The sequence below is a fragment of the Eucyclogobius newberryi genome, unplaced genomic scaffold (genome assembly GCF_026437365.1).
Source record: "Eucyclogobius newberryi isolate DKJ021-1_F unplaced genomic scaffold, fEucNew1.0.hap1 SCAF_21, whole genome shotgun sequence".
NCBI classification, from domain to species: domain Eukaryota; kingdom Metazoa; phylum Chordata; class Actinopteri; order Gobiiformes; family Gobiidae; genus Eucyclogobius; species Eucyclogobius newberryi.
In genome coordinates, this window is record NW_027315846.1 from 26,806,703 (window position 1) to 26,819,971 (window position 13,269).

The window sequence follows — 13,269 nt, forward strand, 5'->3', positions numbered from 1 at the left end:
CATCGTCTTCAAAAGTCATCTTTGGCTCAGCTGTAGACATTAGGGATGGTTTAAACCTTTTCATACAACTTAAATAATTAAATTGTGTTCTATAATACTAAATTACTTACCAGGTATTTTTTTCTTTCCTCCTGCAATCTGATTTCACAGAAAATCACGCTCATCTGTGAGATGAATTATGGTTTTGTTTTGCCAATCAATTTTGGATTCTAGGCACTCAATTTTGGCTTCCATCAATTCTATTTTGAAGACAGAGACTAAACATAACAAATATACTTGAAAATATTAGATCATTTTCATAACATACACAAGATTAACTTTTCTTAAATAGACTTATTTCTGTAGTTTATTCTACAGTGTGACCATGCAACTTTAGTTTGCACTTAAAAACGTACCTGATCCCAGACTGCTGCCATGGCTGCTGCCGCTCTGAACCACGCTTTCTTGATCTTTTGAAATGTAATAAACTTTTTAGTTATCAAATCATTTAATACGTTATATTTGACACATTTGGCATTACACAAATAGAATACTACCTTCTTGGTCACTTTTAGACTTTTTTAAGGGCTCCTCCATGGGGACATCTGTTCTCTTCTGTTTTGCTTTTGGCTGTAAAAACAACATAATAAAATATATCATACATAGAGTAATCCCCCCATTACGTAGTAATTGGTTGGAAGGAATTCAGTGCTAAAGTTAGCATCGAGATAATTGAGTTTGCTATTTCACACAATTACACAATTACGCCCTATAACACACTACACACTGCGCAGATACTACGCTGTACTAAACACAAGTTGGTTAATCAATTGTAACTTACCATTTTTAAAACTTTCTCAGGTGTCTTAATCTTCGCGTTGCGTGGCAAGAAATAAGTTTAAATCAGGCATGCGAAGGACAGCTGTCCTGTATTGATTGGCTGGGAGGAGGACCATTGAGCTTAGTGATTTCTTTTAGACATTGTCCAAAAGAAGTCCTTCTTTTCAACAAATGGTTAATGAAACTTGGAATGATAAGAAAATCTGCAAAATGTCCTGTGTGCGCTCATGCAATGAAGTTGAACCCACCTCATGGAAAAAAAGGAGGCTAAATGGTGAGTAGTCCTCATGGATCTACGGAAATGCTATCTTTATTTTGTTTCTAACTTGTAATGTGATATTGTGTGATATGTGTTTTAACTGTATAAACGCTAAAATAATATGTATTTAGTTATACAACAACAAAGTTATTTCCGTGAGGCAACGGCTTGCGCTCCCTGCACTGGTTTATAACCGTGGTCGAGGGCTTAATGCTACGGGCACCGTGGCCGTCCGAGGACCCCTGTCTCCACCGCAGACAGGGGTCAGGTGAACCCTCGGGGATCATCCACTAGGGCTGCTACCTCTGGAGATCGAGGAGAAACTATTTTCATTCTATCTACACTCGGCAACTTGCTCAATCTTTGTTTCTGGGTCATTGATGCGCTGCCTTGATAATAGCCTTGTTTAGGGCGGAACCGTAGTGCGCGTGCGCACGCCCGGAGCCTTTTTATTGACGGAAGGCTTTTTCCCGGTCTGCCCGGGTCTAAAGCTTAGCCGAGATTGTGCAAAATGTGAACGTTTAGAACTCATATTCTCCTCAGTCTGCTGGGGCACAGCCACAGAAGCGGACGACCCATGAAGCGCACACCCAGACCTCTACATCTGTCCGCAGCGCTTGTCTTGCACCCGATGGCAGGTATTTGAGCCTCGGTGATGGTCACGAGATGCGGGTGTCATGAGCCACAGACGGTTACTTCAGAATCAGGTTTTGTTATAGAGCTTTTTAGAGACTACACAAAGTAAAAGAAAATGTATCTTTCTTAAATATATGCTCCTATATGTATTTCATTAAGTAGCCTTTTTATCTGGTCAAATATTTCTTGAATTAACCCGTGTTTGTACCCATCAGGTTCTGCAGAGACACGTGTCACAGAGGGAAATCGGTCTCGAAGTCCATCAGAAGTGGCTCCATCTTTGAAAATTCTCATGTTAATATACAAACTTGGATGCATTTTATATACAGGTATATACATGAGTAAAACATGAGCATGAACATTTCATTTCAATGTTTTAGTTAAAGGCGGTATGGACGATTTTTTTCAGCAAATTTTGTATCATATTTCCTCGTGGCGTGGACTGCCGATTAGTCCTGCCACGTATCAATCATAAAACGCACCTATCGCTCACCTGCAGCCGCGTGCGGTTCCTCCTCACGTTTCTGCGTGCCTAAGCGCATTGATCTATCATAATATAGTTCCCTCAGTGTACGGGGCAAAATGAAGACGGAGAAAGACAGTTCGAGCTGACGCAGAAGTGGACAGAAATCTACGGGAGACGAGCGATGCGATGCGCTCCGTTTCGCTAATAAACAAACGCACGTGTGTGTTGTATCAGTCCACACGGGGGAGTGGCATGCGCACTTCCGCCTGCGTTCTCAAATTGCCGAAAAAGCATCCATACCGCCTTTAATGATTGTTTTTCTCTCTTGTTTGTTTTGAATGATTCCAGATTTGCCCAAGGCCTTCGCCTACGACAAGTGGACATGCTGCAGGAGGGAATCACTCGGAGCTCCGCAACCCTGAGCAAACTTGCACATGCACTGCGAGGAGTTTGTAAATCTGCAATGAAGAGGATGAGAAGAAGAGGCAAACAGATTGTTGGCAGAAGAAGAGAGATAGTTCTGATCGATGAAAGCAAATTTGGCCATAAAAGAAAGGTGGGCCGGTGCAATCCCTCATTCATTCAAGAATGTTCCATCTAAGGATGTCACAACATAACATTTTAGTGTTACAATTATTGTGAGAAAAAAACATCACAATTTAATAATAATTCATGATTATTGAGACTGTGACTAAACAGCAGTGAAATCTTTAATTTTCTTTAATTTTACTGGTACTGTTTACACTACAGCAAAACAATATACACTATACTCTACAGTAAATTAATATACATATACACTATACTTTACAAAACAAAAATATTTTGGCATTTTTAAAGTTTACTTACTATGTCACATTACTGTGTCATTGGCTCCTTGCAAGATTACCATTAAGGAAACGATAGTGCTCTAAAATCATGTCTGTACAGTTATTTTTTAACATACATGTACATTGCAATCAGTCACAAAGTCGGAAATTATAGTCACAAAGCTGCAGCTGCAGAGCTAATATCAGAGCTTAAAGCACATTTTAAGCTCTTGGTCCTAGGTGGGTTTTATACATGCATTTACATTGCAAACTCACTAAAACGCATACATGTTTTACATTGTTGTCTTCTATTAATGTACTGTGAATTGTATATATTGATTTTGTAATCATCCTAATTTTTGCTTTTCTCGTGGATTTTCAGTACAACAGAAGCCGCGCAAGCAACAGGAATTCCTGGGTTTTTGGAATTCTAGGAATCAAAGATGACAAAAGAAGACCTGTTCTTAGGATTGTCCAACGCCGTTCAACTAGGTGTCTCATGCCACTCATACAGAAACATGTTCGCAGAGGAAGCTCAGTCATCTCAGATGGTTGGAGAGCTTACCGATCTCTCAATGAAGAAGGATACAATCACCTCACTGTGAATCACCAAGACTACTTTGTTGATCCCCAAACAGGGGCACACACTCAGAACTTGGAGAGACTTTGGGGTGTTTGCAAGACAACAATCTGGAGACTAAGAGGGAACCGCACAGAAAGTATGTTAAAAGATCATTTAGATCTCATTGAATGGTCTTATTGGCGGGGAAAGCATCACAAAGATGGACAACTTGGTATGCTTTTGCACGATATTAGAAAATTATTTCCAGTGTAGATTGGCAATACAAAACTGCAGATGTTCCCGTGAAATATCATTTTCAAAGTTAAGGTACATGTTATGTTTCCCATCGTGAAAGCTGTATATGCTGATGAGATGAAACACTGATCAACTGAAGTTATTGTCCATGTCCAACGTATACACTTGTGAAATGTTTGTCTTTGCTGATGAAGTTCTTGTCTCTGTCTCTCTCTCTCTCTCGCTCTCTCATGCTAGCTTGGTTACTTTTATTAAATACAAGGTTTGATTATATATATATACAGATATCTGTATATCAACAGTTTAAAATGTATTTAAATAAAACTTGATTGGTCAAAACCTTCCTTAATATCTGAATGTTATTATTACTGAGTTGTACAACTGTCTATTTAAATACTGGTGTTAACTGTATTAATAAGCATGCTACAATACATTAATTAAGTGTGAAGAAGTGACCACTTTAGAACAGGGACCACTTTTATATTAGTTTGTGTCTAACTAGTTCTTTATTAGTTATGATCAAAACATCACTTTAGAATGGGGAACATATTCAGAGTTTAAAGACTTAATTAATGGTTAGTTGGACACTGTTAACACCTACTAGGCTGTGTTTGTTACATACATATAAGCTATAGGTATTAACCGTTAATAGGTAAAAAACACAGTTCTTATGCTACTGGCTCTTAACAACACCCATATTACCAAATGCTAATTAAGATCATAGTTATCTCTTAACAAACTCTTAACATATTAATAAGAAGTTATAAGGAGTTTATTAATAGAAAAGGGTTAATACATGTCTAATTAGCAGCAGAATAAGGTTATGCAGAATAAGACATTAATAAAGGCTCATTAAGTACTAATAAGCTACTAATTTACCACTTACTAGTATGTTAATTAGCATCTAGTTAGATGTTAATATGTGTACCCTAAAATAAAGTGTTACCATACTTTTATATGTTCATATTTGCACCTTGTGGTTCAGTTTGAACCTTTTTAAATGCTTGGTTGAGCATGTTTGAGGGTTTTACAATGAAAAAAACTTTGTGTTTTCTGTGTGAGTTTAGGTTCAGTTATGTTGAAATAGTATGTCAAAGTGAAAAACTAACTAACAGATCATATAGGTGAGGTTGTGCTGAAAAAAGATGCCCAACATTGGTCTGGTAAACATTTCTTAATGTAGTATATCAGGGCAAAATTGAAGGTACCCAAAAACGGCCAAAAAAGCTCCGGACCCTGAAGGGTTCCAGTTTGACCTTGAGCATGTGGTGAACGTGTTCGCAAGGAAACACCCCAGGAGACTGGAGCTGGAAGAGTCCTTGCTCAGACCAGAACAGAAGTAAAGTGTTGGATGATCCGTGAAGTGTTAGCTTTGTTCAGATATTTGTTTAACCGGCTACTGTTGTAGTTTCTGTGTGAAATTACTGTATATGTGTATTTTTTTTTTCTTTTTTTTGTGATAAAACATTATATGTATACATGTACGTTATCTACCTCATCATACTAAAAAGGTCCACCTTGACACAAAAAGAACCCCCCCATAGAAATCCTGGCTTTGGATCCAGAACCTGTCCAGAACCTCTGACATGAAACTTTGGAGTGAACAGTGTGTGGCCCTCAGTCACACAGACAGTGCAGCCTCAGTTAAAGATGAGCGGCTCTTTCTCTCTCTCCCTCTCTTTCTCTCCCTCCCTCTCTTTCTTCTCTTCCTCCCTCTCTTTCTCTCTCTCCCTCTCTTTCTCTCTCCCTCTTTCTCTCTCTCCGTCTCTTTCTCTCTCTCCCTCTCTTTCTCTCTCTCTCCCCCTCCCTCTCTTTCTCTCTCCCCCTCCCTCTCGTTCTCTCTCTCCCTCCCTCTTTCCCTCACTCTCTTTCTCTCTCCCTCTCCAAACTCACGCAGCCCATACATCACCATGTGTGAGATCAATCGTGACTCGTGATGTCTGTTTTACTTTAGAAATAAGTGCAATGAGAGGAACGTAAAGGTTTATGCGCGTAAGGTCCATCAGCCAATCACATCGCAGCATTGTTTCATGCAGAGGAGTCCAGTGTGTGTGTTCAGATCAGAACAAATATTTACATTCTAATCAACTTTTAATAGAGCAATAAAACATATAAATTTATTTAAAAAGCACCATTAGACTGTTTGTTATAAATTATAATAAATTGATACTGAAAAATCACCAGACATATTATAATTACATCTGTTATATAATAATATTATATATTTTTATATGAAAGTGGCAAAGTTGCAGAAACGCAGTCTCTTCACTATAGCTAGCTTTGGAGCTTCACTTCTCGTTCTGTTCATTCTCTGGGAATTAACATTTTTGCACTGTGTAGTTTTATCAGCGTTATCAAGCAATGCTTATGCCATTTGTTTAATTTAATATAACTTGTTTTGTCACTTTGGCATGAAGGAACAGTTGGGAGCAGTAAAAGATAAATTAGTAAGGATAACTATTACTTTTACATTTTCAGTTAAATAGAGAATGTACATTTTAACTTATATCACTGTCATATTTGTAGTTCTGCTGATGTTTGGTCAGTTTTCTACTTGACCTTCCTTGTGTTATGTTATGACTGAACGCTATTGCAGTCCATTCCTCCATGTTAAGTGGTGATTGCTTTAATTGTCTAATAAGAACATTAGTTATTAGTATTAACAAATACACTGTGGCCCTCCAGTGGTTCATAGATCTGTATTGATATTTAACTTGGTATTCAATAGATGTTCAACAAAAGAGATGTTCAACAAAATTATGTTTTAGGTACATTTATTTTGTTATGAAAACAATTTGACCATAATTATTTTTCATAGCCAATATTGTATTGAGTAATTAAGTACACTAATGTATTAATAACTGGCTTTAGTCACTTTCTCCTGGCACAGTTTTATTACATTATCATTTTATAGCATTACAACCTCAACATTTTACTCTTACTTTAGCCGGCTGGACCACATTAAAATGCACCAGAATACACGAAAAAGGTCTGAAAATCTCTAGGGGAGTGCCCCCAGACTCCCTGTTTATTCATTTAAACTGCTAATGTGGCTGCAGACCCTTAACGCCCACAAATACGCCCAAAAACATATCTGGGAGGTGTGTTATTTGTACAGGGAGTCGAGGTGATGTCATCAGAATACCAGGTTGCATTGTGGGATTTAAGTTATCAATATTTGAGCTGTTGAGGTGCTGAGAATAAACTAACCTGGATGGCAAACGGATGCCCTGGCGTTTTGGTGCGCTTTGTTTGCGTCGAAGCAAGTTCCCATATGTGAAGTGTTCACTGACAATGGCAATAAAACTGATTCTGATAACGTGGTGAGGGGCCCCAAAAAATGTTTTCGCTTAGGGCCCCCCCTCGGGTATTTTTGACCCCCTGAACGTCAATGAAAAGTCGCGGGTCACAGAGGCTCTCTCTCTTTCTCCCTGCTCAGGTTTGCGTTCAGCACAATCTTGCAATTTGTCAGGACAAACTACGCAATCATCAACGGTGAATTACTGAGCTTCGTTAGGAATGCCGCAAAACGCAGCAGAAAACATACACGGGTGGGAAGGGGGTCGTGCGGGAAGGCGAGAGCCATCATCGCCGCTAGCGCAGCTTTAATGTAATTTGTTGTCATTAAATCTGACTTTTTATCTTAAGTAGTACCACCAGTACTACTTACACACATGTAGTACTCTTACACACATGTTGTACTTTTACGCAAGAACGCAGACACTCGCACAAAGACACACTGTCTTTGTTTAGTATTTGTACTCTATAAATTATATTTTAGCACAGCAGTAGTGTCTTCTCCACTGTGGTCCGTTTTGACCTGTAAACCTGTCTGACCCTACCACTTTCCCTCCCATATAAACGTTTGGTTTGATGTGTAACTCTTGTGGAATGTGTACAGAGTTTAAGCAGCTAGAAGGTTTATTAGGCCCTAAAAAGGAGGAAGGGGGTGTCGGTGTACGCGTTTTTCTAATACACCGTCAACCAATCCATTCTACCAATCCAGACAACAAAAATGGGCCTACAATAGCCAAGATGCCAAATAAACCAATCCAACACCACAAACACTTAACCAACAATTTATCAAAGCCACACCAATTCAAAACAATCACATAACACAGTAAAACCAACAAAATCCAGCAATACCCAGTTCAAAGCTTTAGACAGCACCAAACAATCCAAACTCCTCACTCCACTACAACACCGAACAGACTAAACAACAGGAAAGGTTGGCCCAACCTTAAACTGATCACAGCAGAGCATGACTGAATCAGAATCATGATCAGAATGAGTTTGTTTCAGCTGTGCACTGGCGCTGACTCTCAAACAAGAAGCACGCGGTGGATGTGACGTGTTCGTACACCATCTTCTTCTTCTTCTTCTTCTTCTTCTTCTTCTTCTTCTTCTTCTTCTTCTTCTTCTTCTTCTTCTTCTTCTTCTTCTTCTTCTTCTTCTTCTTCTTCTTCTTCTTCTTGTGGAGACAATGCAACACTTCAAGGCATGAACATGTGTATCGATACAATTGGCTTCTAGTTGTTAATGAAGCTTTCACATTTATGCTTAACACTGCATGTTCATCAAATCAAATCAATTTATTTTTGTAAGGCCCAAAATCACAACAACAGTTGCCTCTGAGGGCCACAGGGAGAAATGAATCAACAATGTCTGTGGTGGCGATGAAGTCAGACAATGTCTGTGGTGGCGAGGGAGTCAGACAATGTCTGTGGTGGCGAGGGACGATGTCCCAGGGTCCTCTGTCCTTAGACTCTCCTTCTCGGCCAGGAAAAACTACAAAAAAACCTCTTTGGGAAAAAAGCGTAGAAACCTGGAGGAGTTCCAGTGAAGGAGAGATCCGACTCTCACAGACGGACAGACGGACACAAGGAGACTGGAGCTGGACCCACTCTTCAGGCAGAAGAGGGACCGTCTGAGTCGAGCTGGACCCACTCTTCAGGCAGAAGAGGGACCGTCGGAGGCGAGCTGGACCCACTCTTCAGGCAGAAGAGGGACCGTCGGAGGCGAGCTGGACCCACTCTTCAGGCAGATGAGGGACCGTCGGAGGCGAGCTGGACCCACTCTTCAGGCAGATGAGGGACCGTCGGAGGCGAGCTGGACCCACTCTTCAGGCAGATGAGGGACCGTCCACACAGGGCAGGGACCACTTCACCAGGGGAGGGGCATCTGGGTCCACAGGTCCTCAGGAGTGAGAGAAAGAAAAGAAGGCGGTGAACAGTTTGCAAGTGGAATCAAAAAATAAATATTGTTTGATAGCATAAGTAGTCAGAAGAAGAAGAGGATAGTGCTCAAGCTGTCATACTTCCCCCAGCATAGTTACTCCTAGGGCAGCGTAGCTGAAGCTGTGGGTTTATGTTTCTGTTCCTAACTAGTCTGACCATAAGCGATTTCGAAGAGGAACGTTTTAAGCCTGGACTTAAATGAAGAGACTGTGTCAGCATATTTAACATGGGTCGGAAGCTGATTCCATAACACAGGAGCTTGGTAGCTAAACGCTCTACCTCCTACAGTACTTTTAGAGACTCTTGGCACCACCAGAAGGCCAGCATTCTGAGAGCGAAGAGCTCTGTTTGGATGATATGGTTCTATAGCATCTTTGAGGTAGGATGGGGCCATGTCATTTATGGCTTTGTAGGTCAAGAGTAGAATTTTGAATTTGATTCTAAACTCGACGGGGAGCCAGTGAAGAGACTTCAGCACCGGCGTATACATGTTATTAATATTCAATTAAACAGTCCAGTATTTGGCAAATAATAGGTGTTTTCCTCTCCTAAATGTACATAGGTTACTTATTGTCCTCGGCAGGTGTGGGAGGGCAGAGACATGTGACATGGGGAATTTCCTACGGCCAAATTCTAGCTTTTGGTTTCTATTATGGTGTTTACATTTTCCAAAGAGTTGAGGCAGGAAGAGCTGATGCCTGATCATTGACACAGAAAGCTATAATTTTGTGAATATATTTGCTTTGCCTGTTCACAGTGCACATTTAAGGTACAGTATGTCCAATGATTCAACTTTAAACTGTTTTATAAATCAAGTTTTGTATAAAACTCTGATCTAAAATGCTACTAACATTTGGTAAAAGTTACTACTAATATGAGTTGTATTTCTAATGCATATTTTTGTACAACTTTGGCAGCAGTACTTGCTATACTTGAAACTGAGTATATCGTAATCGTACTTTCAACTATACTTTTACTTGAGTACACATTTCCCGTACAAATTTGTTGTAGCCAATTTTTGGAGACACTGTTCTTCTCCTCTTCATTATGATAAAAACACTCAAATCCTGGGGAGACAATAGCATTAGATCAAGTTAGGTAATGTTATGTTTCATTAAAATTGAAAGTGAAACTACAGTGAAAAAGATGAGCACCAAACAGACTTCTTGTGATTTAATCTGCTGTATTTAATCTGATTCTCATTTAGATACTTTATTTCTGTGATTCCAGAATGTATTATGGAGGGATAAAAAAGTGACACGGCTGACAGTCTCTTCCTGTGCACGGACTACACACGCAAAAGAACCTCTCTCCTATCCTGCTCGGGGCATCACAGAAGCTAAACCAGCTTATACAGTCAAAGTGAAAGTGGATATTTCATGATTATCTCTATCTGGTATTGTTTGTCTGACGTTAGTGTTGGCAGTGCCTCTGTGGAAGGAGTGAGTGGAGCCTGCTTTGCCCAAATCACATGCTACTCAGTGCTGCAGAAGGGAGGAGCTAAAACATGGCTGAGAAGAGTCTGTGCAGAGAGAGCCTGATGTGTCCCATCTGCCTAGACCTTCTGCAGAGCCCCGTCACAATCCCCTGTGGACACAGCTTCTGCAAGACATGTATCGACTACAACTGGAAGGACCAGAGAGGGTGGTACAGATGCCCTGAATGCAGGAAGAGCTTCCACTACAGACCTGCTCTGGTAAAGAACTTCATGCTGGCAGGGGTGGCGGAGCAGCTGAAGGAGACAGCGCCTACTGCTGCAGATTGCTATGCTGGTCCTCAGGACGTGAACTGTGATATGTGCTCAGGGAAGAGGAAGATGAAGGCACACAAGTCCTGTATGCAGTGTTTGGTGTCCTACTGCCAGGTGCACCTACAGCCTCACTACGACATTGCAGTGTTACAGAAGCATCAGCTGGTGGCGCCCTCACACACGCTGCAGGAGAACATCTGCCAGGAGCACAACGAGGTAAAGAAGATGTTCTGCAGGACGGATAACCAGTTGGTGTGTGTAGTATGTTGCATGGACCAGCACAAGGAGCATGTGACGGTCACAGCCTCTTCAGAGAAGGAGGAGAAGCAGCTCAGACTGCAGGACAGGAAGGCGCAGCTCAACCAGAGCATCCAGCACATAGAGAAGGAGCTGCAGAACCTTCAGCAGGAGGAGATGCGGATCATGGACTCTGCTGAAAGAGCAGAGGCGCATATGGAAGGCAGTGCGGAGAAGGTCGTCCGCTGCCTCCTCATCAAAAAGCGTAAGCTGAAGAGACTGATCTGGGGTGAGAGAAACATGGAGTTGAACCTGGTGGATGTGCAGGAGAAGCAGCTGCTGAGGAACATGTCCACACTAAAGAAGTCCATCTCGGACATGGACACTCTGATGAGCATACAGAACCCTTGCCACTTCCTGCACCAGTACTCATTCCAGTCCTGGCTTCTGCCGCCCCTCACGCCCAGTATGTCCCACAGCCCCAGTGTGTATGCAGAGGCTGTGGCTCAGGCCATGTCCAACCTCAGCACTGCACTGAATACCTCCATCAGAGACTTCAGCGCTCCTGAGCCCGAGCCCACCAACAGGGCAGGCTTTCTGAGCTGTGCCTGTGACATCAGCATGGACCCCAGCACTGCTCACACAGCGCTTTTCCTGTCTGCGGAGAACAGAGTGGTGACCCTGAGGAGCCCGGCTCAGGGCCCTTCTGATCATCCTCACAGCTTCACTCACTACAGGCAGGTGCTGAGCAGAGAGGCTCTGAGCGGTCGCTGCTACTGGGAGATGGAGTGGAACTGGAAGGTTGGTGTGCGCATGGCTCTGTGCTATGGGGACATCGAGAGACGCGGACACTTAGACGATTGCGCCTTTGGCCATAACCTCAAGTCCTGGGCCGTGGAAACTTTTGACGGCAAATTTTCCTTTTGGTTCAACAAAGAGCGACTAGAGCTGTCGGGGCGGCCGGCCTCTCGAATTGGGGTCTTCTTGGACCACAGCGCAGGGGTGGTGTCCTTCTACAGCATCTCCCACAGCATGACCCTCCTCCACAGGCTGCAAACCAGCTTCAACCAGCCTCTGCACGTGGGCGTCTGGTTCTACTGGGGTTACCATGGAGACACTGTCTACTTTCCTCCCATCAGGAACAACCCTCCAAAACCCAACACCAAAAGTGCTACAGACGGCAACTAAAAGAAACAGAGAAAATAGACTTTATCTGTAGTTGATCTGTAGTTTTTAAAGTTTGTTTGAAAGGGAAGTCTGGTGTTCAGTGCATCTTTGGTAAAGTACATGGTTGCTATGTCCAATACTCCCAAACTGTATTTTGTTCAGGGTCTTGACCAGCCCTAACCCGTAATCTAATGAACTGTTCCTAAACCTAACTGTAATCCTTTGCCTAACCCTAATCTGATTGTGATATAATATAGTGTCAAAACTAAACATTTGCTAAGAAAATTTGAAACCTGTGTAACACTAAGCTCCACACCGAAACGAAATGCTAAACTTTTAGAGAGTCCCCAGTTTGGGATGGGCCTTGTTAAACCCTTTAGTTCAATGTTCTCTGTCACAACTTAGAAAAAGTGCCTTGCAAATGAAAGTGTTAAATATTGCACAGTAAAAACTGTTTCTTCTGTTTTGTTTTGTCAAACTGAGAAATAAAAGAATATAATTTATACTAAACTTTTTGTCAATTGCAGTAACTTCATGTTATAAATCCATTTTAAGGGTTAAATAATGTAATGTAGTATTTTCCAAAGCAAACACAGCTTGTTTAGTTTCACTTTAGTTTTGAGTCTGTCTAAAACTGGTTTGTCCATTTTCGTTGCACAATACTTTAATAAACCAGACTGAAAGGCACAAACTTAAGTATTTGACGCCACTGGTGCGATCAAAGACATTCGGCCTCCAATATCTATTACTATTCTTCACATTTTGATGACATAGCGAACTATATTAGCAGTTTTTGTGTTTGTTACAACTTTAGAAGTGTACATTATTTGTTGTTATTCTATAGTTATCTTTTGTAATAGTTAAACAAAGAACAAACTGAAACAATTAAGAGGCAGAGTTGAATATGGCTGATCAAGTCATATTTTGTGACCTTTTGGGTAGAAGAAGTAAACCTTCTAAGATAATTATGTTTATTTGGATGGGTTATCATTAATGCATAGAGTACATACTCATCTTAATATTGATATTTAGATCATTTAGAAGTTCAGAGCTGTTGTTATTTCTACAGATTATA

General features: G+C 41.2%; 2 protein-coding genes across 2 annotated transcripts; both read left to right on the plus strand.

Annotated features, from left to right (window-relative positions):
* The first annotated feature begins 1,070 nt into the window (after window positions 1-1,070).
* On the plus strand, window positions 1,071-3,948 carry LOC140370340 (uncharacterized). Its single transcript, XM_072457452.1, has 4 exons — window positions 1,071-1,093; window positions 1,930-2,043; window positions 2,529-2,736; window positions 3,369-3,948. Exons 1-4 carry the CDS (start codon window positions 1,071-1,073, stop codon window positions 3,819-3,821), a joined length of 798 nt encoding a protein of 265 aa, XP_072313553.1. The 3' UTR covers window positions 3,822-3,948.
* Window positions 3,949-10,445: 6,497 nt separating this feature from the next.
* On the plus strand, window positions 10,446-12,215 carry LOC140370342 (tripartite motif-containing protein 16-like). The gene has a single exon (XM_072457453.1). The coding sequence runs from the start codon at window positions 10,548-10,550 to the stop codon at window positions 12,213-12,215; it is 1,668 nt and encodes a 555-aa protein (XP_072313554.1). The 5' UTR covers window positions 10,446-10,547.
* Window positions 12,216-13,269: the final 1,054 nt, after the last annotated feature.